This window comes from Parambassis ranga, chromosome 21, assembly GCF_900634625.1.
Source record: "Parambassis ranga chromosome 21, fParRan2.1, whole genome shotgun sequence".
NCBI lineage: Eukaryota > Metazoa > Chordata > Actinopteri > Ambassidae > Parambassis > Parambassis ranga.
In genome coordinates this window covers 21,889,650-21,916,906 of record NC_041041.1, presented here as the reverse complement: position 1 = coordinate 21,916,906, position 27,257 = coordinate 21,889,650, and the positions used below count along the sequence as shown (strand labels likewise).

Below are 27,257 nucleotides of genomic sequence, written 5' to 3'. Positions count from 1 at the left end.
ATAATAATAATAATAATAATAATAATAATAATAATAATAATAATAATAATCTTATTTTTATATTTTTGTATTTTTATTATTATTATTATACTGTTTTATGGCCACTGTATGCCATCTATAGGTATACTAATAACACTAATAATAATAATAATAATAATAACCATCCATAACCATCCCTCCTCAGCTCTATTCATGTCCTGCCTCTTTCCTCATTTGTGGTAGCTGGTCCGAGTGGCCACACTGATCTTCAAACCCACTCTTTCTATTCTATTCTATTCTATTCTATTCAGGATGCTGGGTAATGTCACATAGGGTTCATGTTTAGTTTGACACAGAGTTTAGCACACTCTCAAAACTGCATTAAATTTACTGCAAAATTTAAAACCACACTTCTGACCAGAACTCTATGAACTTTAGATGTACTCAGTGTTAACTGTTTACCTGAACAGGCAACTAATCATCCATAGAAACATAGAAAGCGATTCAAAAATATCCCCTAATTGGGCACAGTTGCTATAATTTCTGTGTTTGTTTGTGCCTTGCAATTAGGAGCATTTCAGCTGCCAGTTGGACTGTATAGCGTGTTTTTGAGGATGAGCACACAATTTGAATCACAGTGTATTGCAATCATTCATATATTAGAGTGGATCAAACAACCTCTCCTCCCTAGTAGTTCAGAGCTGCAAGGATAATTCACTTCTGCATTCATCCAAATAAAATGAAAACTCAAAAATACCCCTCATAAGTAGCTAGCTCTCATGAGCGTGGATAGGAAAGTTTTGTGATGATTCTTTTCATAGCTGTGTAAGACGCTGGTGCCAGAATTATGCTTGTTGATAAGATTCAGAAACAGCTGGCTGCTCAGAGTAATTTTCTGGATTGTTGTTTTCACGATGTATTCTGCACTTTCTGCCATACAGCAAGCACACACAGAGATACAAAATAGAAGAGCAGAGCACAAGACAAGAGAGTCAAGGTGAAGTTTATCATCCCACTGCTACCGAAACAAGCTCACATGTAGATTCCTTAAGTGGTTTTGCAGATATATGGAAAGAGATTTTTTGCCTCATTCCTATTTTCCCAACCACCACAAATAAGAAGACAGAAATGCACAGAGGCTGGTGGAGTTCAGGCAGCATGTCTGCTTGTTGTTAAAGCATTAAAGCCCTCTGCATTTAAGATATCTCAAACAAGACAGGAAAAGCATCAGACACTCCTCAATGACAGACAGACGGTTACGATTGTTTTGCTTTTCCATGTTTTGGATGTGCTACACACTCATGGATGTGCTGTTATGTAGACTGCATGTGTCATAAAGCAAAGCGGCATAATGACACAGGGCCATTACACACGGTATTTAGAGATTAGACTAACACTGTGGTTTTGTGGTTGGAGTTGTGCTGATGGTAACCATGTGTTCTTAGGAATACATCCTGAGACTCTGCTGACAAATAATGGCCTAATGGACGCCAACATACCTTCTTTATGATGTGCCATGTGGGCTTTACAGGAACAGGGTTAGCTATGATGAGCAATGATAAGAGTCACGCTCTCACGCAGGAGCCGTACTGCTGCTTTTACTCATTGGAGCCTGAGGACAGTGGTGTTGAAACTGCTTATAGAACTTTAGAACCCATGGAAGGAGCTGAATAATTATACTTTTTATAGGTCTTGGGTATGGGTGTGGTAGTAAGCCCCTTGCTGGGTTTTACCAAGATGGTAGGCATATGTGTCACATCCCAAGAAAGCCTGTTGGAGACAAAATCTGCACACTAAAACATTTTTGCCTTTTGTAGCCATTATACTCTGCTTTTTGTAACATTTTCCTTCCCCTGTGTGAGTTCTCTCCCGGTGATTTGTCTTAATCTTTAACAGTTCACATGTTGAAGATGATTCCACAAATGGCTGTAGTGTTAGTGTAAATGGTTATTGATCTTTATGTATTGGTCCTGTAATATGACTGTCCCCACTGCATGCCCAGTGGGGATGGGATAGGCTTTACAGAGGAGGATGGAGGAACCATCCACAGACTTCAGTTAGGTAAAGTTATCTTACCTATGACTTTTCTGCTTTTATTATTAACTCAAATTAACATTGTCTGATTTGATTTGAATACTTCTGTTTAGGGTTAAAAGACAGGATAAAAAAATAGGTCTTAAAACAGAGACATCCACAACATTAAATGCAGTTTACAAGAAAAACTGTTTTTTTCCATGGTTGCCATTTTTGACTACCATCGCAATAAGTCCTATCCCTATGAAAACATGGACATGACGCCAGGGAAATACACATTCCAATAGCAAGGACTGAAAAGTCACATTGTCCTAGTGAATATGGGCTGACTTTGAGTTCACACCAAATTTTACTTGTGATTGAAGTCTTGTTCATATTGAAGTCATCTACAGGGTGGGCCATGTGACTTTCTCTGATAACAGCGAAGACATTGATCATTGTCATCTGCATACTCATGATACAATCCTATGAATGAAGCACACTAAGGTGTGAAGGCCTGATAATTGCTGCCTACAGCAATACATCGGCATGTTGAACAGACTCTGGTTGAAGACGTTATCTATCAGGTGCTATTGTAACCATTTGAAAAGAGCGCCCACACTTAACAGACCCACTGCAGAAAAAAAATCTTACAGTCCCTTATTTTTCATGCAGTGGATTATGTCTGAGTGTGCTAGTTTATTTGATGACCGAGCAATATGACCATCGTCTGCAGCGTATAATCACTAATGTGACAACCTCTTATTATGAGTTGATGCAGTTATTTTCACCTGAATAAACATAATCATTCAGTCCAAGATGCACACAATTGTTCCCATCAGCAGTAGCTCAGCATCACTTTCCTCAAATGTTGAGGAAAGAGTTTGGTTGGCTGATGCATAAACAGTTGAAGTTTCTGCAAAGCTTTTAATGATTAATAAGCTCCTTGTAAATGCCTGTTTATTAGCACACACAAAGCCACATTCACTTTGTAAAAAGCAGGGGTTTAATATATTTGGGCCAATGGTGCAGTCAAGATTACAAATAAATCTAAAGTATCTTTGCTTCTATGCAGCCCCTTTAAACATTAAGTGAAACATTTTCCAATATTACCTTACAGTTTAAAACAGTTTGTCCCCAATGATGTCATAAATAATAGCTCTACTATTTGAAGAGCGGAGTTTCCAATGGGCTTGTAATTTTCATAGTGTGCATAGTAGCATACACTCAACAGCTTTGCCACAAACAAAACCTCATTTCAGTGAGATTTACAGTAAAAATTTAGCCTGGACAGTCTTGATTTTTCAACACTATAGCTCTTACTAATGCATTAAATCTGTAGCACCACACCCATAGCCTTGCTTTTCACAATGCTTGCCAAACTGTTCATTGCTCCACAGGCAAGACTAAAAGCAGATGACAGAAACACACAAATCCGCATCCGGGGTGGAAAACATTGATAGACGAAGACATTACTTTTCGAAATGTTACATTGCTGTTCTGTTTTAGCTCGATCAGCCTCAAAGCCGCACTTCTGTTACCTCATCCACATTAACCTCATGGTGAACAGTACGCGCTTCTGTGTCAGAGTTCCATATACAAATAAATCAAACCTTTACAGTTAGAGAAAGCATTCTGTTTGAGTGGTAATATAATGAGCAGGTGTTGAAATAATTATATAAATATAATTGAATTAGTGTTTATGCAGGAGTGTTCAGTGTCAATCAGTGCAGCCTTTTTTCATGGCCTTCACAACAGCCATGATTAATGAAAAAGGAACACCTCGTTTTGTAGCTTTGACAGGGAGCAGGCAACAAATGTGTGTGTGTGTGTGTGCTTGTGTTTGGACTGGATGTTTATGCTCATTATGTGTGTTGCACATATGTATGTTGTGCAAGTGTGCATACAAAGACATAAAAAGTCAAAGCAAGGGTCAAATTGTGCTCACCAGGAAAATTAGGTCATGAGGTTAACATTTCAAATGGAACATGTGCCAAAAATTACCTAGGCCCTTGCTCTGTTTTAATGCTAACCAGGGGTTTTTTATGCATAACCACAATTGTGAAACTTTACTATGGGCAAAAAAACAACAACAGCAGGGAGTGAAAACAAAGCAGCTTGTGGTGTCAGGGGAGTCAAACCCCACACTCAAGTGTGCCCACATGTTCATGGCTGTATCGGTCACCTGATCAGATGACGTCGAGCAACACATTCATATGTTCTATTAGCATAAGCATAATAACTTGTCATATGCACGGCAATGTTCGGGTAGCATAAATATAACCATGTGTCGTATCTGATGTGCCATTTTTTTGTGAGGAAGAGTTGGCAAGAGTCTAGACAACACAGATGCAGCCAATGAGAGTGAAGGATCTGCACAGCGTTTGGCCAATTAGCTGCTATGTAAGAAGCTGTGTGTGAGAGACACATACACATGAACACACACAACTTTAGGGCCTGTACTCCATCATCTGTATAATTAAGCTGCTTTTCTCCTGAATATTTAAATGTCTCTGCAAGAGTGCAGCAACAGACCTGACTCTCTTCCCAATGAAGAATGCTGCTCTCAGAGTGAAACCATTAGAAAACATGCAGACACACACACACACACACACATACTATTTTAAAAAAAGGCAGTTTAAAGACGCTATTAGAGTTTATAAGGATCTCATTATTTATAATCAAAGAGAACTTTAATAAATAAACATATAAAGCTGATTTCAAGTGTCTTTGCTGATGATCTTATTTGCCAGACATTGTTCCAAAACCTGTGTGTGTGTTGAAAACTTTAATCTATAGCAGATGGAGGAGGAATAGTATCCAAGACAATACTGGCAGAAGGAGATGCAGAGAGTGTGACTGGAGTTAAGATGTCACCCTTCAAAGATTGATGAGAGCTGGTTCTATGACACACATATTACAAAATATTAGAAAGAGAAAAGGAGGGAGAGCTCCCTTCCAGAAAACACACAATGCCTCCATTCACTTTAGCTAATTATCCCAGGCAGTCCTTGATCCTTGGCCATGACTGTAATGTTGCAACACCATGAAATTAGTTTATTACACTCAAATTAGCAATCAAATGTTCTGCTTCCAACAATAGTTTTTTTTTCTCAGTTAAAATTATTCGTTTTCACATTTCAGAATCTGAACTACTGCTGATTTGGATGCACATTTTAGTCACTACACTGACAACATGGAATGCAGTTTTAATGGTAAACAGAGTTTTATAGATCAAGTGCATGGATCATAAAGGTGATATTGAGGATTTGTGGGGTTTTAAACCCAAAAAAGTATGTATGTATGCATGAGAGAAAGAGAGAGAGATTCTGTTTACATTCATGTGTGTCTCCCTGTGACAAAACCGCAATGCCATCAAGGAGACCAAATGTTGCTTGCTCCCTCTCTAATTACCTGCTCTTATGGTTCAGCCTGGGTTATGTGTCCTACAGTAAATGAAGTCTTATGTCAAACTGTTTTGTTTGGAACTGTTTACATATTTACTGGTTAAATGTGTTCCCAGGTAGGATTGTGTATATTCCTGTAGAAGGCAAAAAAAAAACAGTAAGTCAAATGTGGTTATGGGTGTTTGTTCTTCTGGTCTTGGGAAAAGACTTCCCAAGAGAGAATCCTCAGGAATGTGGGAAGTTATGTGTTGTCATTTTGCTGGTTAATTAGTTGGAATTGGTTTCCTTCCAAGAGCAACACCAGACTCTCCTACAAATTATATACAACCAAACTGGAACAGCAAATATGATTTCAGGGAAACATAGCTGAAATCACATTTAATTTCCAATCTCTGTAATAAGAAAACAATAATGATTCACTCATAATCAAGTCACAAATATGTATCAGCAAACAATTCGTAAGATAAAAATGTCTGTTCTTCTAATACAATACTCTGACTGTAACCTTATAGAAGTTACATTTTGTCACTAGAAATATGTAAGATGAAAGATGTGGTCTGCCTTAATGCAGAAAGTCATGGGTAAGTGTATATTTATATTCAAGCCAAATAAAAACAGTTTCCTTAACTAAACCAACGTGCTTTTGTTGCTTAAACCAGACCACAGAAAAAAAATCCCTGGATCCCTGGCATCAACAACACAACATTAAAAAATAAACAATAAAAACATAAATGTGTTGATCTATTCATTGACAAATATGAATGTTGTATTTGTAAAATACAACATGTAATTGTGAAAAATGTAATTGTGAAAACAACTGCAGAAATGTTCATGCACAGTAAACCCAGTAAGCCTATAAAACGAAACCTAATGATCATTTGATATGTTGGTTTGGGGTGCAGGGTTATTCCAAAATATTTTTGAAAAGTTTGTTCCGTCAATTTGAGCATAATAAAATGCATATTGTCATGATCCATGGTTGGGTTTTGTACTTTATTTAGTTTGGTGATTTGTTTCTTTGTATTTCCTTTATTTTGCTTTATTTTGAAAGTCTGGTTTTTCATTTGTGTCTGTGTTTGTTTGACCTCCTCGTGCGTTTTCTTCTTTCTGTTGCTTCCTGTGTTCTTCTTCTCTGGTTGGTTTCACTCATGTTTTTTGGATATTTTGTGCTGGCTTTTTTATTATTTTGAGTTTTTGCTGTTTATCAGTCTGCATTTGGGTCATCTTTCTGCTTCAAACTTAACATAACAATTATATAAGGAAAACCTTTAGAACCTCAAATTGTTCTGAAGGTTTTCTTAATATATTTTCCTGTCCTATCTTAAAAGAAATACAATGAAAGAAAAGAAATAACTCAAAACAACAAACCCAAGAAAATACTCCAGCATTCTCTATACTTTAATCCCTGCCAGCCTCTCCCCTCACAACTGTAACAGTATGATGGGACATAATCATGGCTGGATGAGGAGAGAGTGAGAGAGGAAAGCTTTAGTGGACTCTGTCTCACCCTATTATGGCTGGCCAGTCAGTCCTATCACAGCCATCTCTCTAAGGGTGAGAGGGAGGCCCATGAACCATAACCCAATTAATCATTGATGCACAGACGGGATATCAAGGGGCTTGATTATTTTTGTGTGTAAACAGACACACTTAACTGGACACATTCTTTGTGTGATAAGCATGAGCGCTCATTGTGTGTTGTTTCTTTTTTCCAACATACAGTAGTTCCTCTGCTGCATGTGCGATCACAAGCTTTTTTTTCTACTTGAAATTGCTTTCATATGTGTGAAACATGAAGGAATCAGATGCACCAACTCCACATGAGCTGACACACGGTGCTGGTGAGCGAAAATAAGAATACTTTTTAAATAGACATGTAAAAATTGTATTGTTTTAGTCCATGAGTATAATATGACAATAGAATGTATAGTTGTACTGTGATGGGAATGATGACCAACCACTTGTATTTCTTTTCTCTTTCTTTTCTGAGTCCCCTGTTGTGTTGTAAAAAAAATGAAAGGAGTGAGGGAAAGGCTGAGGAGTCATGGCGCTGGCAATGGTAAGAAAGCGTCCGTGGTATGATGTTTGGTGTGTGGGGGGATAGTGTTACATGCCAGCAGCCTGCTGGCTTCTCGTCCTTCTGTACGCTGTGAATATGGAGGAATGTGCTGCCTGAGAACCACAGGGAGGAAGAGGCTACTGACAGCATGCAGTAAACACAGTCAGCCCTATCTGTTTGTTTGTTTGTGCGTTACTGAGCAGGCCAGGTTCTATGCTGCTTCAAAGCCGTCCCTAAACAACATCTGTTCCATGAGTTTGGAGTGCTATACAGTCTATGTCAGGACATATGATGACTTACAATTGCGGCTCTAAATCAATATTTTCCTCCATCTCATACTGGATTGTTCCACTGGCAAGAATTCAAGATGGACAAGCGCTCATTGAGAAGAGGGAAGAAAAAATGTTGGAGTGGATAGAAGGGAGGAACCCAATGCATTCTTCCAATTCACCACAATCAGAAACAGATTTTCTGCAATTAGTCTGAACTAACTTGCAGGTTTATTGACTAAAAACATGGTGACAGTGGTTCTCAGACAAACAAATGAAATTACTACTGATTATGTTTGACGACGTCCCTTCAGATGCCACACTATAATTATAGTCCCTCATATTTGCTGTCGAGCATGCTTATGATTATTTTTTTTTGTCTGTTTTTGGACCATCTTTAGGTTACATCCTTCCTAGTAAGAATGTAAGATTAAGCATGTAAATCCTACATGCTCCTATTTCCACTTCCAGAATGTTTCTAATTCTGTTAGTTTATGTGAGAAAGTTGAAACTAAATCCTATAAACCACGTGCACAGACCCACATCCTTTGAATTGATTGTTGGCTGTGGAGCCTCCCATATTAATCTCTCTCGGTGAGTAATAAGTGAATTCATGGGTTGTAGAAGATGATGTATGACAAAGGCTGGCATGTCTAAAACCTACTGTAAATCCACATGCCACAGTCACTTAATAATGGAGCCAGAGACCCCCTGGCATCATTCTTCACTGTATCCATTGACAACCTGAAACTCATAATCTCTAGTACATTAACCTCTTGAGATGAATTTTAGTTGTATGTTACATTTGCATATAGCATACAAAATGCTTTAGAATACAATAATAAAGCTTACATATCTATTATAGTATAATACAGTGGATGACCAAATTTTATTCAGTGGCAATATGGGATTAGCATTAGCTAAACCAGTCATCTGAGCTATTCAGCAGCCTCCAAGCCACTGAAATATTCTAAGTACATTAGAGTTGTGCTTTATTTATTTATTTATTATTATTTAAACTGATTTAACATATGTGCTCCTTCTAGATTACATCCACAGTTTCAGTTCAGCTCAGGACCACCAAAAAGCCAAAGTGGAGCTTTGTGTTGGCCTTGCGCTGTGAGCTGTGTCCTGTGTCCTTTAACTTTTCCCATGCATCACATGCCTCTCGAACCTCCACCATTCAACCCCCCACTACAACAGCTGGCGTCTCAGCAGAAGGCCCCGGTGTTTCACCGCCGCCCTAGCCCAAGTATTGTGGTGTCAGGGGCCCCTAATGGCCTCCTCAGAAAACAAAAATGCACACAGTGGAAGCACAATACATGTCAATCAACACAATGATGGAAAAACTGTAATGGGTGGTTACATGAAAATACAGAAAACACAGTGTGAGTGTGTACATATATATATTGTTACAATAGACTTATTATATAGGCTATAAGGTGAGCCTAAGCAATTATGGGCAGAAGGAAAAACAGTGTTTACACAATTATTTCCATTTTTGTCTTATATATAAATAAATAAATCATTGTTCTTACAGTCTTTATTTTCCTTGCTTTAAACATATATTCCCAAATTTAAAAAAAAAATGCTGTTTCATAATTTTAAGCAAGAGGACGCTGTGGTTCATCCAGCCAAAATTTATAACAAAATATTGGTTCAGATTCTGTGTTATGTAAAACGTAAAGCTACGGTCAGCTCAAAAAGAGATTTATAATGTCCCAGTCTGATTTCCACTAAAACCATTAGAACTGTAAGTGGGTCTGTGATGACATTCTGATAAGAGGATAGACTATTTTATTTATGTAAGGAGATGAGATAGTTTTGTCGAAATGCGTGTGAATGATTGCTGCGGGTCATAAGAATATACGTTGCAACGTTGTTGTCTGAAACATTTCTAGTATTTATGTAGTCCGTGCTCTCCTTTTCACATTGGCTTGACTGAGGCTGTAAAATATGCTCAATATATGATCCCTCACGTCAAAAAGACGTCCGCGCAGCAGCCCGGCTTCCAAACTGACCTGTGATGAACTTGAGCGCTGTGTTTTTTGCAGTCTGTCAGACTCTGTAGGACCCAGCGGAAAACTGCCTCAACCGAGGGAGACGGAGCAAGAGAGAGGGAGAAGCTGAGCGGAGAGAAGACGTTCCCAGATCAGTCAGTGGCTTCATGGAGTTATGTACCTCTGATCCGCCGCCATGGATTGCAATCCGCGATCACTCCTTTACATTTTACTTCTTTTATCGTCCTGCGTTACATCTGCGTTCCCCATCATCTACCCTCCTAATGAAGGTAAGAGAACTCTCAACCTGCGGACGTGTGTGTGAGTGTGTGCCCGCGCGCGTCCTTGTGTGTAGACTATGTGTGACTGGTGCGCTACGGCACACATCGCGGAGTGCCGTGCGCTCGCTCCGGACTTACAGTCTAAATTATTGTATAATAACAACAATAACAATAAGATGATCTACAAGACATGAAGGTGACACTGAGTATCAACGAGGACCGGGTCAGATCACCAGGAGACAATGATTGCAATCTAAACTTATAGATTCATCTAAACGAGGCAGACAGATTAGACAAATTTCAGACACTTTCGCTAATGGGGATTGATAGTTGTTAAAATTGGGATAAGAGGACGGAGACATGACACAAAGAGCCCGTGGAGAGTTACAGCGGGGGGAGAGGTGTTCAGAAACTCCGCTGTCTGTGTTCTGTATGAGAGGTTCATGTCTGTTTGTTTTATAAAGAATCCATTTAGGGTAGACGCCCCAGTTACTGTGTGACTGTATGCCGAACTCGATTTAAAGGCAATAAATAGAAGATGAGCCCGTTGCATAGTGCGTAAAAACGCGTAGGACTGTTTTCATGGTTCTGACCTGGATAGAGACTTGTAAGCTACTGAGGCTATCCTGCAAAATATCCCCGTTAAAAAAAACAACAATAACTGTATTTAAATACAAGTAGCAAATTAAATGAGTCGCAAAACCACGTTTCCTGTGCAGATTTCAGTAGCTTGTAATCCAGGACGGGTCCACTCTCAGCACTTGCTAAAACAACTCAAACCGAGCTGCAAATAACAGATAGAGAGTCATTATATTAAAGTCTAAGTAACCTTATAAAATGATGGGAAACAGTGTTTATCTTTGTGTTGAAAACAGACGTGAGAACACAGCAGAGAACAGGCACATAAAGTCCTGTAAACCTCCACAAAGGAGAGACATAGATCAGAGTGGAGCATGTTCAATAAAACACACCATAAAGGCCACAATTAAACCTTGTAAAACAAAATATAGAAGATTTTAAGTTTAACAGAAACACAAACTAGCGCAAATGTGCCACTTTCAGGCAGCCTATAGAGCACGAGTGGCACCCTAATTCCAGTAAAATAATTGTGAACGAGCCTTTAGCTGTCGTGATCTGCTCCACAATAAATGTACATCTCTGTCGCCCCTAAAGACAATGAGAGAGAGAAAGTGTGTTGTGGGACGAGTTTGGGGGGATTTGGACAGTTAGTTTACAGAATTTCCAAACACACAACTTTGTGCGGAACACACGCGCAATGACTGTGATGATGAATAACCGGACCGTTGGAGCCTGAACTGTTGTTTTTTAATTTGAAGATAACACACGATTTCCTTCTTAACTTGTCAAGTTTGCACGTGGAACAACATTACTTTAAATAAACAAAAATGTTAATGGGAAAAAAAGTTATTAATATAATGTGATTCTGTATTTTTGCGCTCTGCTTTAGTTAGAAAACAGTCTCTCAATGTGTAGTGCATGTGTCTGTTACTTTTTGTTATTCAAAATCTGTGACAAAATACAGTTAAAAAGTCATCATATATCTAAATATATCATTGAAATAAAGGTCTGACAGAGCTGAATCCACACTGAAATAATAATAATAATAATAATAAAAAAACAGTCCACACAAAATATACACCAACCTAACAAAAAAAATACACAAGTCTACCGGTAAGAGTGTGCTGATGTTAGGGTGTGTGTTTGAGGAGAGAGAGAGAGAGAGAGAGAGAGAGAGAGAGAGAGACACACACACACACTTTTACTAGCAGGGACAGAAAGTGTCAGTTAAAAGAACAAATCAGGCAGTTTGATTCACCTTTCCAAGTCGTAAATCTGCCAGAGAGTGTCAGTATAGAGCAGCAAAGTCTATTTTCTAACACAAACTCATATACCAGAAATGTGCATCCACAGCAGGACACAGCACAGTGTGGATCAGTCTGCTCTGGTTTGAACGCATGCAAATGCGTCATTCATCTCTATTGTGTCATTAGACTGAAATCATGCAGTCAGAATGAAGGCACGGAATAGTTTATGTATTGTTGTTTACTTGGAAGCCAATATATCTTACATACATGAGCAGTGAGCAGCGCGCATTAGCCTACTCCGTAAGGAAAGTACATACAACAGACTAAACGTGTTTTGAAAGCCGCTTACAAATAACAATTACATTATTACTACACAGTGAAAAAATCTAATAAACTACACCCTAACTTTTTTCTCTTCTTGCTTTAATTTCTACTCGTACAGGCTACTGTCCTATGAGCGAAGACATGGGAACAGTTAAAGTGACTTTCAACAAGCTGCTGCACCAGGACAAGGATATGTCTTATAATTTGACTGAAGCTTATTGGGAAGCTGACAGTGAATCAGACAAGCACCTTATTTTGTCAAATCTATAAAGCTTTATAACTACTTAAATAAACGCATTCATTACTTAACACAATGGAAAACATGTTTTTCATGGAAAACGGGCTTTAACTTTAACCTGATCGTAAAACACGGTTTCCCTGCCCATTAATAAAGTAATCAGGACTTATGTTTCGTTTCATTTTGCAGCTCGGCACCAAGCCCTAACCAGTATTTATATCCATTTACTGTGTGCGTTTCATTTATCTTAATGATCTTCTGTTAAACATGTTGGGGAAAGTTCACAGTAACACTAAGATAAGAAGATCATTTAGTTGCGCGCGTCCTTTTTACTTTTTATAAATGTAATGTAGCCTAAATGTAATAACCTAGAAAAAACACTGAAGTCGTTAGTTCTTTGCCGTGGTGCAGCGTGTCCTTTTTGGTGCTGTAACGTTGGCCCGCTGCGGACGTCAGGAGGCCTCGGGTATTTTTAGCTGGCGGTAGGGAGGCTTGCCCCGGACAGCCCGACGCAGCAGCCCCGCTGAGAATGAAGAGCGTTACTGTGAGCGAGGTGATGAAACTGCGCGCACACGGCGCTTAAACCTCATATTCCTTCAAATAGACTTAATGACGGCCTTTATTTACATGTGTGTGTCCTGAGAAAACAGTGAGCTAAAGATGAAGAGAGGGCATCCTCGCAGCATGTGTCCAAGGCTGCACAGATAGATGAAAGGTTTTGTATTTGTGTATGATTATACTGTATGTGGAATATGCAGGAGAAAGAAAGAAAGAAAGAAAGAAAGAAAGAAAGAAGAGAATGGGGACAGAGGGGCTGGGCAAACAGCAGCAGCAACATCAGACAGAGCGACTTTGTTGCTGAATAATTCATAATGGGAGGTGAACACTTCACCCTTTAACAGAGACACAAGTCGCCATGCTTTGCCTGCACTGCGGCCTGCCAGCCTTCATAAAGCTCCATCCGCTCACATTACAATGACAAGTCTCCATTCTACTCTATTCGATCAGTTATTGTGTGTGTGTGTGTGTGTCCTAATGATTCACCTGTTTCTACCTCTGTGATGTTTTGCTCCCTCCCAGACAGCCTGGCTGAGTTTTCTATTAATACTTGTAGTTCCTGTTCAGAGGCACTCCCTGATGGGGCAGGGGCTACATGCTTGGCTGACGCTAGCTTGCCAACTCTGTGTGTGTCTGTGTGTGTGTAAAATAGAAAGAGAGAGAGAGAGTAAGAAAGACTGTCAGCGAATGTTTGTGTATGGTCTTATACTGAGTCTACTTGAATGCACATGCGCAGAAATGGGTGCATATTTTGAGCACCTGAATCAGTGGGTGCATACAGTGTGTGTATTTTTTATTTATTTTGAACATGTGCATTCATCTTCCTTCCTCTTGTTTCTTGGATGAGCATGGGTGTGAGTTGCGACTGTGCATGCTAAGTGTTTGTGCATGTCTTTGTATGTGTTTGCGTGAGCGCTTATTTCTCCAGCCAAGTGCAGCTGGAGGGGTCTTTTTCCTCCTGCGATATGAGAGCTGTCTAATTTTCTGCTCTCAAATTCCGTCGCTTGGCTTAATTTGAGTGGTGGGCTCGGCTCGTTGAGAAATGTAAATTGGAAGCAATGGCCCTGGATGCTGAGATGCTATTATCTGACATGAACAGATAGCTTCATTAGACTCTAATAGGAATGTGTCTACTGCCACTGCTCTGGCTGAGTGCTTTAGCTAAGGTGAGTTTCAATGTAGTAGTTTTGTTGAGCCCTGGACTCCAGTGTCTGTGCACGTGCCTTCCTTTCTCTGTTTTTGCCACTTTGGCTGATATTTATCAGGCTTCCCATCTCAGCAAACAACAATTAACTCACAGAGCTGCAACATCAAACTTAATCCTTGCTTCCAGGGAAGGGCACATTTTAGTTGACTTAAATGTGCCTTTGTGACCCACAGATATTTTCTTTGAGATGTGTTGCTTACAGAGGTTTTGAACAAGAGAATGCAGGGCAAATGTATTCCTCATATTTTCAGAGTGAATAGAGTTACAGCTGCAGGGCCTAACTGCACTGCTGCCTCACTTTGCTTGAGTATGTGTGCGCTTGCTTGGCCAAATGTCTGTGTAAGTGTACACTCAATTGTGTGAGCGTATAGCGGTGGACTGTTTTGCTCCCAGCAGGATGAGGACAAAGAGGGTGGAACAGTGGGACTTTCTGAACTGATTATTTGTCCTTTCCTTTTCATGCAGGTCACACTGTAGCATGCTTGTTTGTAGCACAGCAACTTTCATAGTGTTTTTACTTTGAGGCTTTAAAAGTGAGCAAGTGAGGGTCTCTGGTGTTTCTTTTTTCTTTTTCTAAAACATTGCTGCTACTCCTACTTTTACTACTACTACCACTATACTAATAATAATGCATGACAATTAATTATAATAAAAATGTACAATAAAAAAAAACTTATTTCCTTGTACTATACGGTCAATACAAGTAGATTAAAAAATACACCAAAATCCCAAGGAACTGCAGTTCCTTGAATGGCCACTTGGGGCTTAATCTCAACGTGAATTGATCTCCATAGACCTCTGTTAATATATATAGATAGATATACTGCCTGCAATAAAAGCATATCTGCTATAGCGGTACTGCCGGACTGAGCTTCAAATCAGCACTTTTGGGTAACACCCAAAAGTAAATAGTAGCTACACCTCTTTGGTTGAATTACAAGACTCTGTTGCCAAACTCCATATGACATGTTGGCTTCAGAAGTGGGCCACCCACATTCCTCACTCCATATGTTATGAACCATGCTGTGTTTAAGGACGATCCGTCTCTCTGCAGCTGTGTGTGTAAAGAGTTTGCACATCATATTCTGTTCTTAAGAAAGATACTTATCAGTCAATTTGGCCAACATATCCATGTGTGCACAAATCTGTCTGCCAAGTTCACTATATGAAACCCATTTTTCAAAAAACTCAGCTCTTATTTGTCGTCTGTCATATTCCCTCTATTAGACATGGATTTCTCCTCAGTGCTGCTTGATGTCTGCTTGAAAATAAAATAATAATAAAAAAGTGAAACACATAAAATTGTATTTCCATTCATTAGAAATGGATTCGCATATTGGTTTCCGTGTGGCCAATTGAATCTTTGACCACCTCTGAAACCAGTGATTGCATTTGAATTCAGATTTGATGCAGTTTTGCATTACCTGGTCACAGTCCAATCACCATGGACGAGTGTGTGGAGATGTGTAGAACAAGGCTTACTGGGTCAAAAGTGTGAGCCTTTGAAAATAAATATGCCTTGTTGTGGTGTTTAAATGTGGGCTGAACTTCTTTAGAAAATGTGTGTATGTGCACGCATGTGTGTGTGTGTGTGTGTTGCAGCTGAGTAAATAGAGTCATGATCAACCTCAGTGTTTGAGGTTGGTGATCCCTCCTGTGGGATTAGATAAAGGCTAATTGGGGCTAACAAGGACTAGACACTCATTTGTTGTCTTTTTTTTCTATCTTTCTCTCCCTCACTACAGTCAACCTGTTAGACTCCAAAGCAAGCCAAGGGGAGTTAGGATGGATTTCCTACCCATCGCATGGGGTGAGTATCTTCTTTCTCTGCATTTTACCCAATCATGTCTGAATATGCTTACATTTAGGGCACAGATCCACTTATGTGAACTGGTTGTAGGCTACAGCCATTAGGATTTTCAGACTCCTGTGGTTCTCACCATGTCGTCAAACCAATGAGCCCGAGTGCAGATTAACCCACTTTTTTTAGTCGTTTTTGTCCATTCTTCGTCTCGTAGGTTAAAGGTTAAGCATTCAGAGCTTGCCATATGGCCAAGATGCTTAAGGGAAAATGTACTCACTGCTTGTATGTCTGTGGGTGTTTGTGTATTTGAGTCTGTGTGTGTGTTTAAAGAAAGATTAAGGCATTAAAGGATTTTAGGGTTGTAGGCACAAAAGCATCCATGTATGTATGTCGATAAGCTTATGGTGTTTTTAGTAAATATCACATCAGCAACACAGATCTCATTTTGACGCACGCAAACTTCAGAATGCCAGTGTTGACATTTCACTTGTTAATCCATTTGTTATATATGCACCACTTCATTCTGTCCATCATACAGTCAACACACACTTTTCAAGTTTGTGTATTTAATTCAATAGAAACTTATGAAAACAACCATAGCAAACATTTATTTTTTTTTAATTTTGCTTAAATTCTGTGTATTTTTTCAACCTCAAATGTGAAAATTATGTAAACATACAATGATTCAACAACTAAAAGAAAAGAAATTGTCTGCAGTGTCTCTGCTATAAAAAAACATCTAGTGGGCTCTAGCTCAGTGTTTATTTGTCTAACTAGTAAGACTACTGTGCCTCGGGGGTTGGCTCACTGTCACCCACACACACACACTTCCTCGTTTTTTCTTTATTAAGTGTTAGAATTACTCTTTGGCAGTGGCTTAAGGTAATCCAGTCACTTGTTCCGTAAAACTGCCAGACCTTGTTTCCCTCAGCCACACACAGCTTTAGCACAGTCAGAACACTCCCCCAGTTCGTGAGGTCGAACCACAAAAAAATAAATGTACTGAAGGTTAAGACGTGATGTTGTGCTGATAGAATGTGTTAGCAGCCAGAACAATGCGCGCAAAGTTTGATCCTGATCTGGACACTTGAATGTGTAACAGAGGTTACGCAATTTGTGTAGCAATGCCTGCTAAATTATTTGATTTGAACACGTGTAAAAGTGTGTACTTATAAAGTTAGGAAGCTGCTGCAGGAATGGGAACCAATGCTGTTCCTAAAGGAGAATGAGAAAGGATCAAAAGGAAGGAGAAAGACATTGACACGAAAGAGAAGAAGAAAGAGGAGAGAGGGAAGGGCAGGAGAGAAGGAGAGAGAGAGATATTGCTGATGATCAAGTCCTCAAGGTGAATCATCTGTAATTACTCACGTCATCCACTGACTGCGCTCCGATAAGCAGCGTGCCCTGAGAGACTGCTGCTCACAAATGATTTCTCATAATGTGGCAGTAGCACAGAGCCCTCCCTCCCTCTCTCACTCACACACACACACACATACACAACACACATACACAGGCAAACACTCATTCACATTGATGGAGAGGCCGTGGCTATTGGCCCACCGAGACACAACGTGCTCCGGTCAGAACAAATTAAGAGCTTAGCCTCCCCAGGAAGTTCACTCCGGAGCCACCGACTGGACCGAAGAGTGTGTGTGTCTGCGTGTTTGAGTGTCTGTGATCCACATACACTGTTATCTGTCTGGGAGGCAGGCTGATTGCTTAGCAGTGTCCAGGGGGCTTAGCCCATCACTAAAGAGTGTTAAAGATTACATTCTTGCATGCTTTGAAAGCATTTTTCAGCAACAAACTGACACCCCAGACACTGGCTGTGCATACAAAATAGAATTAATGGGCACATACAAAGTGAAGCTCGTCCTTTATAAGTAGGGAAAACAGTGACAGTGCAGCTATTGTGAGAACTCTGCATGGATTGTTTCACATTTTAAACTCAGACTTACTTAAAAAGGGAACAAAACTTTGGACAATGGTTTTAATTTTAATGCTTAAATTAATACAATACTACATACATAGTAATAATACAAGTCAGGTTTGACTTTATATTCACCACTTGAGTCAGCCGGCTTTCTTACTTTCTTTCCAGACTTTTTTTTTTTTAACCCTCAGAGTGTTTAAACTTCTCCCAAGGGCTTTTAAAGGCCTCCTCCAGCACACCACGTCCACCCCATCAGCCTGACCAGCGAGGGAGAGTGCAGGGAAAGGCCCATCTATAAACAAGGATTAGCAGGGTAAAATAAGATGAGGAGAAAGTGGGGGAGGTATAAAATCTATTATAGTTACTTTCTTCTTGTAAGACCAGCTGATACAAACACTCATGACTGTCAGCAAGTACAAAACACCTGCAGAAATACACCTCATTCAGACTATAAAAATATCTATTGTATTTAAGACTTCATTCTTCAATCTTAATAAAACAAATAACAAATGAATACATGTTTTAGCAGCCGAATAAATGCAAAAACATTATTACAAATAGACCATTAAGAAAAAAAAAACTTCTTCTCCAAGATGTTTATACATATATGCAAACAATAAGCAGGCTCCTATTTCCAGCATCCTTCAGCCATTGGTGTGTCCTTGAACAAAACATAAACAAGGATTTGTATGGTAAAGCTCAGAGCTATTCACAAACAGACGGAAGGAGGAAGAAGAGGGCTGTGTGCATTCTGGTTTTCCTTTGGTGCGTCGGGCTGATGAAATGTCCTCTAACTGATACGCTGCAGTTGCCGTGCCCATGACCCACACTGACCTCTTTGGATCCCAGAAGCTGGCTCTGCATTTGTTGCAGCCACTACAGCTTTTATATCTGTAGATACACAATATGTCAACTTTGTTTTTCTTTTTTCTAAAGGTCAGATCACAAATGGGTCATTTTGGTACTATATTTTAAAAACATTAATTAATGTTTTTGTTGTAATTGTTTTTTTTTTGTTTTTTTTTTACACAACTTCTTACACAACTCTGCTTTATTAAATTTAGTCAAGACATAAAATAATACAGTTACTGTTAAACTCTGAAATAGAGGAGTCTAAAATGCCTAAAATGCATTGTTACCCTACACTGGTCCTTATACTGGTCCATTAACTGCCATTGACCTGAATGTCTTTGAAGTGGTCAAACTGGTGTGCTGACTTGGTGACTCTGAAACGTGCCTGTTGCCATAGTTATGTTCTTGAGCAGATCAAGTTACCACACTTCAGTTTTACTGTCCCTTTAGCTGCTTCACCTACAGCACAGATCAGAGGAACCAGGGGCAAGATCACACCAAACTGTGTCCCAGCTGTGACCATCCGGAGTTAGGGGTCAAAGGTCACAAGGACTGCTATAGGCTTCTGGTGTTGTTATATATCAATTAGAGGGAGAGGGGAGGGGAAGTACACCCCCCCTTGCCCCCCACCCTCCCGGAGAGAAACAAGTGTGTGGCTGCTCACTTCAGACCTTTATTTATCCCGGTTAACACACAGTTCCACACAGTCACAGTGGGACTTACTCCTGCTGGTGACAGAGCTGCTTGATAAGCCAGCACGAGATTTTTAGCAAAGTGTGGAAATGGATGTTAGTGATGTTAACACATTCTATTCTGTATGTATTTCCTCACTCCTCTCTTCCTTCTTTCCTGTCTCACTGACAGAGAAAACGAGGTGACTAATAAGGGAATTGATTCAAGGTTGGAGGATTTAATTCTTATGATGTAACGTTTTGGGGATGGAGCTATGGGGGGGGGGGGGGGGGGGGTTATCTCTCATTTACTTAGAGCAGAAACTCCCTCAAGTTGAGTCATCATTCTTGGAATAATAATAGGATAATAGAATAGAATAGGATATAGCATACTTAATATACACACAGGCACACACAGAGAGATGTATATACATACAGCTAGATGATTTTAAACCCCGTGAGTGTTTGGCAAATTTGCAGCAAAAGCTATGACAGCATTAGAACCACCATAGTGAATTCAATTTATTATATAGCTGAGGGAGGGAGATATTTTGAGAATAAAAAAAACTTACAGATTTACTTTTAAGCTTCTCTATATTAAGCCCCACTCAGTTCTGCAGACATGTTCCTGTTATTGTAAGAACCAATATAGAACTTCGATCTACACTCAGAGGCGATGCCAAAAAAGCATGACAGGGAGACTAAACACCAATGCAATCTCCCCCCTTAGCTTTTTCTTTTTCTTTATTTCCTCCTCCACCTCTTTCAGTACTGTTTCATTACCTTTACAGTGAGACAAAAAGCAAGTGGCCATTCTTCAGCCTGAGAGCTCCTTGAACACCAGACACTCAAAGATATACTTTACATCCACACACTCAGGCACCCACACAGACACACACAACCGTGTAATAGAGCTTTCTTAGCTCTTCATTAATTTGTTGGCTGAAGGCACCTGCTGTGCTAGACTTTAAACACTTCATCAGCCTGTGTGTGTGTGTATTTGTTTCTGTTAATGCTTGTGCGAAAGGACCAATAATTTAGTTTCTAGTTGCAAAGAAAGTCTTTTTGTGTATATCTGTCTCTGAAGGAGGCACGACTCATTGAGGCACACATCCATTTACAGAACAAAACATCCATTTACACATTTACGCCCATTTGTTCTAATGACTGTCATTTTAACCACTATGAGCCCACTCTTTTCAGGTGTTTTTTGTCCATTCATCATCGCTCCGATTCAGTGTTGATTTGCCAGGACAGCAACGCCAGAAGCGCATGATCAATGAGTTTTCCCACTGTGTGTGAATTCAAAAGGAATGACCCCGCTCTCTTTTTTCTCCTCTCCCCCTCTCTTTGCTTTCTCCCAGTGGAGGGAAAATGTAAGATAGACACGAACGTTCCTGGTATACACTCACATCTGTCTATACGTCGTAGCTTCTTTCGTGTCATAGTGGATTCAGCACGTTTCCTTTTAGTAGCAGTAGTACTGTGATGCAAATAACCAAGACTGCAGCTTGAAAGTCCTCACTTTTAGAGAAACAACATGTACAAGGGTGGAAAAATACACTATGAGATTTTGTTAATATTTAACATTAATTAAGCAGTTTCACACAAATTTAGAAAGATTAGGAAACCGTACGTTATGTTTTTCTCTGAGATATTTTCTAAGCGTTGTAAGCTGGAAAAATTTTGCTAAGGCAGAAAGTTTGTTTTTAATTCATTTAATTTACACGAGATCTGAGTGTGATTTTTCACCCTTAAGTGTTTATTAGATGCTTAGTATTCAGAGGAGTGAATCTGGATCTAAATAATTCATGTCTAAATGCTGACAGGGTGGAGATAACTTTATTTTTTCTCTGCTATCTTTCTCTCCTTCCCTCCTTCTCTGACTTTAAATTCCCGCTTTCCTGTTTCTGCTCTTCAACTTCCCTCCAATCTGTCTCTTGACCTCAAATCTTCCTCTACTATTAAACCTTTTCTTTTCCTTTTAATTTCTCTTCCTGTATAACTGTGCTTCTTCCACAACTTTTCCTTTGCATCCTTTCCCTCCCTCTTCCCTTTTTTCCCTGTGTTTTTTCCATGTCTCTCTGGTCTGTTTTCTCCATCTGTTTCTCCTTTCGACCTCTCCTCTCTCCATCTTTTCCAGTGGGAGGAGATCAGTGGGGTGGATGAGCACTACACACCCATCAGGACCTTCCAGGTCTGCAATGTGATGGAGTACAGCCAGAACAACTGGCTTCGCACCAACTGGATCCCTCGCCAGTCTGCCCAGAAGGTCTATGTGGAGCTGAAGTTCACCCTGAGGGACTGCAACTCAATCCCATTAGTCTTGGGGACCTGCAAGGAGACCTTCAACCTCCTCTACCTGGAGACTGACGACGACCAGGGCAGCCACTTCAGAGAGCATCAGTTCTCCAAGATCGACACCATTGCTGCAGATGAGAGTTTTACCCAAACTGACCTTGGAGATCGCATCCTCAAGCTCAATACTGAGGTGCGTGAGGTGGGTCCAGTGAGCAAGAAGGGCTTCTACCTGGCGTTCCAGGATGTTGGTGCCTGCGTAGCTTTAGTTTCAGTAAGGGTTTACTTTAAAAAGTGCCCGTACACTGTGAGGAATCTGGCATCCTTCCCTGATACAGTGCCCATGGACTCCCAGTCACTGGTGGAGGTCAAAGGCTCTTGCGTCAATCACTCCAAAGAGGAGGAACCTCCTCGAATGTACTGTAGCACAGAGGGGGAGTGGCTCGTGCCTATTGGGAAGTGTCTATGTAACCCAGGACACGAGGAGAGAAGCAACACCTGCCAAAGTAAGACAAAACAGTTTTAACTTTTTGTATCCCAACACTACAGTCACATCCCAGATTGTGCATGTTTTCTACTTTACTGTATGTTTCATGTTTCCGTCTGATTTAAAGATATTCACACTTCATATCTGTCAGCTGTGAAGCCTTAATATCAAACACTATCATTGTGTGCATGTGAATGTTTGTGTGCATGTGCATTTTATAGAGCCAGCAATACGAGTTCCAGAGTGTTTTTGGATGGGTCGGTGTGTGTGATGCGTTATCCAGGTCCTTGAGTTTAAAGGGTGCAGCATATTGTTTTTCAATAGCAATCTGCTCTGTGACACATCATTAGCTATGGAAGATCTTAACCAGAGTAGCAAGGATGGGGGCTGATAATGCAGAAGAAAGGAGTGGGCTGGAGTGGATGGTGAATAATGGAATAGTTGCAGTGATGGTTGTGGGTGCTGGTGAGTGGGAAAGAATTTGACATGAAAAGCCTGAGTTTGTCATTTATTTACTGACCATCATCACTGCACTGTCTGGTACATAGGACTTTTGTTGTTGTTTTGTGAAAATGAAGGGCAGTCACTCTGTGATTTGTTGATTATGATGTGTAAGTTAGTATCTGTTTTTACTACAACCGTGATCTTTTACCAATCCTAACCCAGTAGTTTTAATGCCTAAATCTAAGTAAACAGTGACTGAAAACAGAAGCAAAACAAAAAGGAATTGTGTGACATGAACCTTATTACCACCACCTTTCCCTCTGCCTCCATTTGTGGACTTTGAGTCCAGCTTGTTGTGCTGTTTGTGTTGGATGAATCTGTATCCCCTTTAATAGTAAGGAAATAGGTTCAACTGTGAAATTGCGTGTTTCATCTGACACAGCTAAATCTGCTCACAGTATAATACTGTACTCTCCAACACATTGGAAAAAACGGTGTTTATCCATTAGGGTACCCATTTAACTATGTTCAAAATGTCCTAATTGCACCAATTTCCCTTCGCTTGGGTCCTGGCTTGAATTTGGCTAGGCCTGTCTGTGCAGAGTTTACATGCTTGTGTGGGTTTCCTCCGGGTGCTCCAGCTTCCTCCCACACGCCAAAGACGTGCATGGTAACTGGCCATAAGCATAAGTATGAGCATGAGGGGTTGTCTGTTTCTTTGAGTTAGCCCTGTTCTAGATTGGTGACCTGTCCATGGTGTGCCCCACCTTTCAGCTATTGACAAGATAAGGTCCACCCCTCCATATAGAATTAAGCGGGCCTAGAAAATAGTTGGATAGATCGGTGGAATTTTTGTGTCTATACAGCATTCTGCTCATGTGCTCAGCATTCTGCTCATGTGCCCAGCATTCTGCTCATGTGCTCATTTTACACACGCAAAACTGCGTGTGTAAAAGTGACCATTGCGTGTTACATTCAACCACACCACAACACAAATGGTCTGATAATAGAAGCAGTATATATTTGCTTACTAGCCCTGTTTTGGTATATTTTCATGCAAAAGACCTCATGTTGTCTTTGTTGTGGGAGGTGGATGTGGTCAACTCTGTTCTATATGTGTTTCTCTGTTCTCAGCTTTCTCTGTTTAAGAAGCCAGATTCTGTTTGAAAGCAGCTACCTCTGCACTGCGGCTGTCCCACAGTGACTTTACTGTTAAAACAGTGTGGAAGTTTAAAGTCTTTTGTGTTGCCGGTTATTGTAGCTGGTCCCGAATGCTCATGTTCATCATCGCTCCCCTCTCCAGAGCTGTGCCCAGTGTTAATTAAAGATCAAAGGCAGTCTCCTAGGTCAAGCCCCTGCTGTCAAGGCCCGGGGAAGCTCTTTTTGGGGGGCAGAGGACTTCAGATGAGTCTGCCTCCTCAACAAATGCAGAGAGACACTTTGTCTGAGCTGATCAATCATAAAAGTCATGTGAAAAAGTGCAAACATAAACAAAATAAGTTGAGATGGTGCTCATTTTGGCCTCATGTCACGAGGACCTCTTCCCTGACAACAAATACTGAATATGTCTAAACTCCATTTCACATCTTTGTCCATGGGACATATAATAATAGACAAATGGCAGACCCACTGTCCCCCTCCTGCCACCCTCTTTTCACTTCCTGCCTCCCTGTGAATTGTGTGAATGTTTGGATGTATTTGACAATCTCTTATTAGTTTCAGAGTGGTCTAATGGACTCTAATAAGGTCTTATGTTACTCTGGAGTGGGACAGCTGCACCAACAGGCCCCCACAGCCCCCGCGTGCCGCCGCCAGGGGCCCCATTGCGTAGCTCGCTCTCCAGGCCCTCAGTGTTAACAGATAGATGGCTGAATAGGGTTAGGTCACTTCAGTGACAGATAGTTAAAAAAAAGATGAAAACATATTTACAGTGCCACAAGAAATCCGCACATTGTAGAGATGCTTTTTTTTGCTTTTTTCTGAGTTTTGGGAAACTGCTTTGTTGTCTTTGACAAGGTGCAGCTTTTTCCTTTTCATCTCTGTGTTGTAAAAAAGTGTGTGTGTATGACTAAGACAGGAAGAGAGAAGAGTTGCCTTTGTTTATACAGACTCCAAAGTGTGTTTAAGGGCTTTAATAGAGTATACTCTAGTATTAGACTGGGCTCTGTGTGTGTGCCAGCATGTGTGTGTACAGGCAGTGAAGATGTTTTTTGAATAGTGGCTGAACACACATGAATTCTGTCGCATCATGCGTGCTTTTTTTTGATTCGATGTTTTGTTTTTTGTAATCCACCCATGTCCGAACAGAAGATGTCATCTGATTTCTGTGAGTGGACATGAAGTTTTTAAAAGTGTGAGTGGACGTGTCAGTCATCATCTGGATTACTGTATGTTTTGTGAGCAGCCTTCAGCCTTTCCACAGAGAATGTGAAGCCAGATCTAATCTCACTTTAAGCCGGTCTTTCATCTGTCATTAGAACAGACTGGAGCAGGTGAACTAACTCCTATCTACCATCAGTGTGAAATTCCTGCAACCCTAATTTGATCCTATAACAGCAAACGGATGCATGTTTGTTAAATGTGTGTGTGTGAGGTGTGTGTGTTGCAAATGCGAGCAGCTGTTCTGTTGTACATGGAGGAGAGCGGGTTTACATTCTTCCAGGATTTATCAAGACACACAATCCTGAAACTTGCCAGCACAGAATGCTTATTACCATTACACATATATTATGGTAAATCTGTATACACAGAAACAATGTCATACATGTCTGAGTCTGAAATATGAGATCTGCTTGCTGTTTACCTTTTTTCTTTTTTGAAGGAAGAAAGAAAAGCTGTGTTAGAAAAAAATGGTTTTGTCAATATATATTGATGATCCACATTCTAAAATGATTTGATGACTGCGCTACTCTCTTCCCTTTCTTTCGTCTTCGCCCCTCCACTCACCACAGTCGCTGATGGTCTTGGCTTCTGGTTCAAAGCCCTTTGTCCATCTCATGTCGAATGTTTTATATCACTCTCCACTCTTGTGCTTAAGTGATTTAGCTGCTGCCCTCATACAAAGTGTTGCATGCTTTTTTCAGGCAGACATTCTGGACTCACATTATACATTTTTCATTTGCATTGTCACGCAAGCCCACATCAGCTTGACCACTGAAACACTCTTAGCCTGAAATGATGCAGGATTGTTTAAACACTATATTAAACACAGTGGATTCAATGATTTCCTCTAAATGACTTTGTGGTTGCATACTCCAGTGGGATGCCAGCATAGCTCTGATGGTGAAGCTGTGTTTGTGAGTTTGTTTGTGTTCAGTCCCTCTGTCCCTTAGTGATTAGAAATCCTTTAATGCAACTTAATGTTGATCACAAAATACACAGCTTGAATCCAATTAAAACTAATAAAATTGTCAGTGGTGTTTTTAGCAGGATTGTGTTTATTTAACAATAAAAATAAATGTGTGTAGCTCCCTCCTGTGGTAATGTGAATAGGTGCATGGAAAATCATTTAAATAGAAAATCGGCCAACTTGTAGTGATCAAGAAATTGAATAGAAGCTTGTTACAGATGAGAGATATTTTTTAACATTGTAAGACATTTTCAAACACATAAACAGGTCGACATTTCAGTCCTTGAAAATGAAACGTGAGTGTATATCTCTGTAGCTGCGGGACTCATCCTGACGGCAGTCAAAAATGGTGATAGCATGGGAGTGGTTTGTGTGTGAACTTGTGTGTTTTATCACGATCTTTACCATAACCCATAAAGATCTAACCTTAACCAGTGGTTTTTAATGCAACATCCAGTTGCGATTTAAAACAAAAGGTAAGAGCTTGTGAAAAAAGACTTAAGAGCAAGCAAAAACAAAACAGCTTGCAGTGTTGGGGGACTCAAATTGTAGGCTCCTGAGTGAAAGTTCACTGTTTTGGATACCTTTCCACTGTCCTCCCACCAACCTCTGTGGTCAGTTTGCAACTTTATTGGTCCCATGTTAAGATGACATCAGGCAATATGATCATATTTTTAGTTAATGCAAACTTAACATAATGTCACGATATACGTCCATATGTTCTGTTAGCAGAAACATAACAGTTTTGTATCTAGTGGATGTATTGCTGTCCAAAATTTAATGTTTTTTGGGGTGGGTATTGACCAAACCATCAATTTACAAGATAAGTGTTTCAGCAGCAGTGCAGTTTTTCTACAGGTCCTCCTGGTACTCTTTTTTAGCATATAGTTCTGCCAGACTGTAGAGTTTGAATGCTGTGAATTCATGGAGCTGCTGGCTCTCCTCTGACCCTCCTCGGACTCTGTTATCTTATATAACTGCCCAGCTCCTACAAGGACATATCACTTCTACACACAAAAAACAGCCCCATTAAAGCTGTAGTAATTGGAATGAATTTTTCTAATGTAGCACCATGCTATTTTTTTCTTTTCTGATGCTAGACACGGAAACGTGTACATATACATGTGCATGTGTGTTTAAACCATCTTCTTCTCCAAGTCCTCTGACACACTGTTCTAGCAGCATCCTGCTTTACATCAAATGCTGCAGCTTCACACAATCACAGTGGACAGTCTATACTGCAACAGAAGTATAGCAC

At 40.1% G+C, this 27,257-nt stretch overlaps 1 protein-coding gene across 6 annotated transcripts in view; it reads left to right on the top strand.

The window, feature by feature from the left end:
* Positions 1-9,834: 9,834 nt before the first annotated feature.
* Positions 9,835-27,257, top strand: part of epha3 (eph receptor A3) — an 80,388-nt gene continuing 62,965 nt past the window's right edge. For all 6 annotated transcript variants that reach the window (XR_003672484.1, XR_003672485.1, XM_028433814.1 and 3 more), the window contains exons 1-3: positions 9,835-10,017; positions 15,907-15,971; positions 21,565-22,225. Coding sequence is in view for 4 of the 6 variants with exons in the window: in XM_028433814.1 (XP_028289615.1) it covers positions 9,924-10,017; positions 15,907-15,971; positions 21,565-22,225 (820 nt within the window). In the remaining 2 variants the exon portion in view is untranslated. The remainder of the gene's footprint in view (positions 10,018-15,906; positions 15,972-21,564; positions 22,226-27,257) is intronic.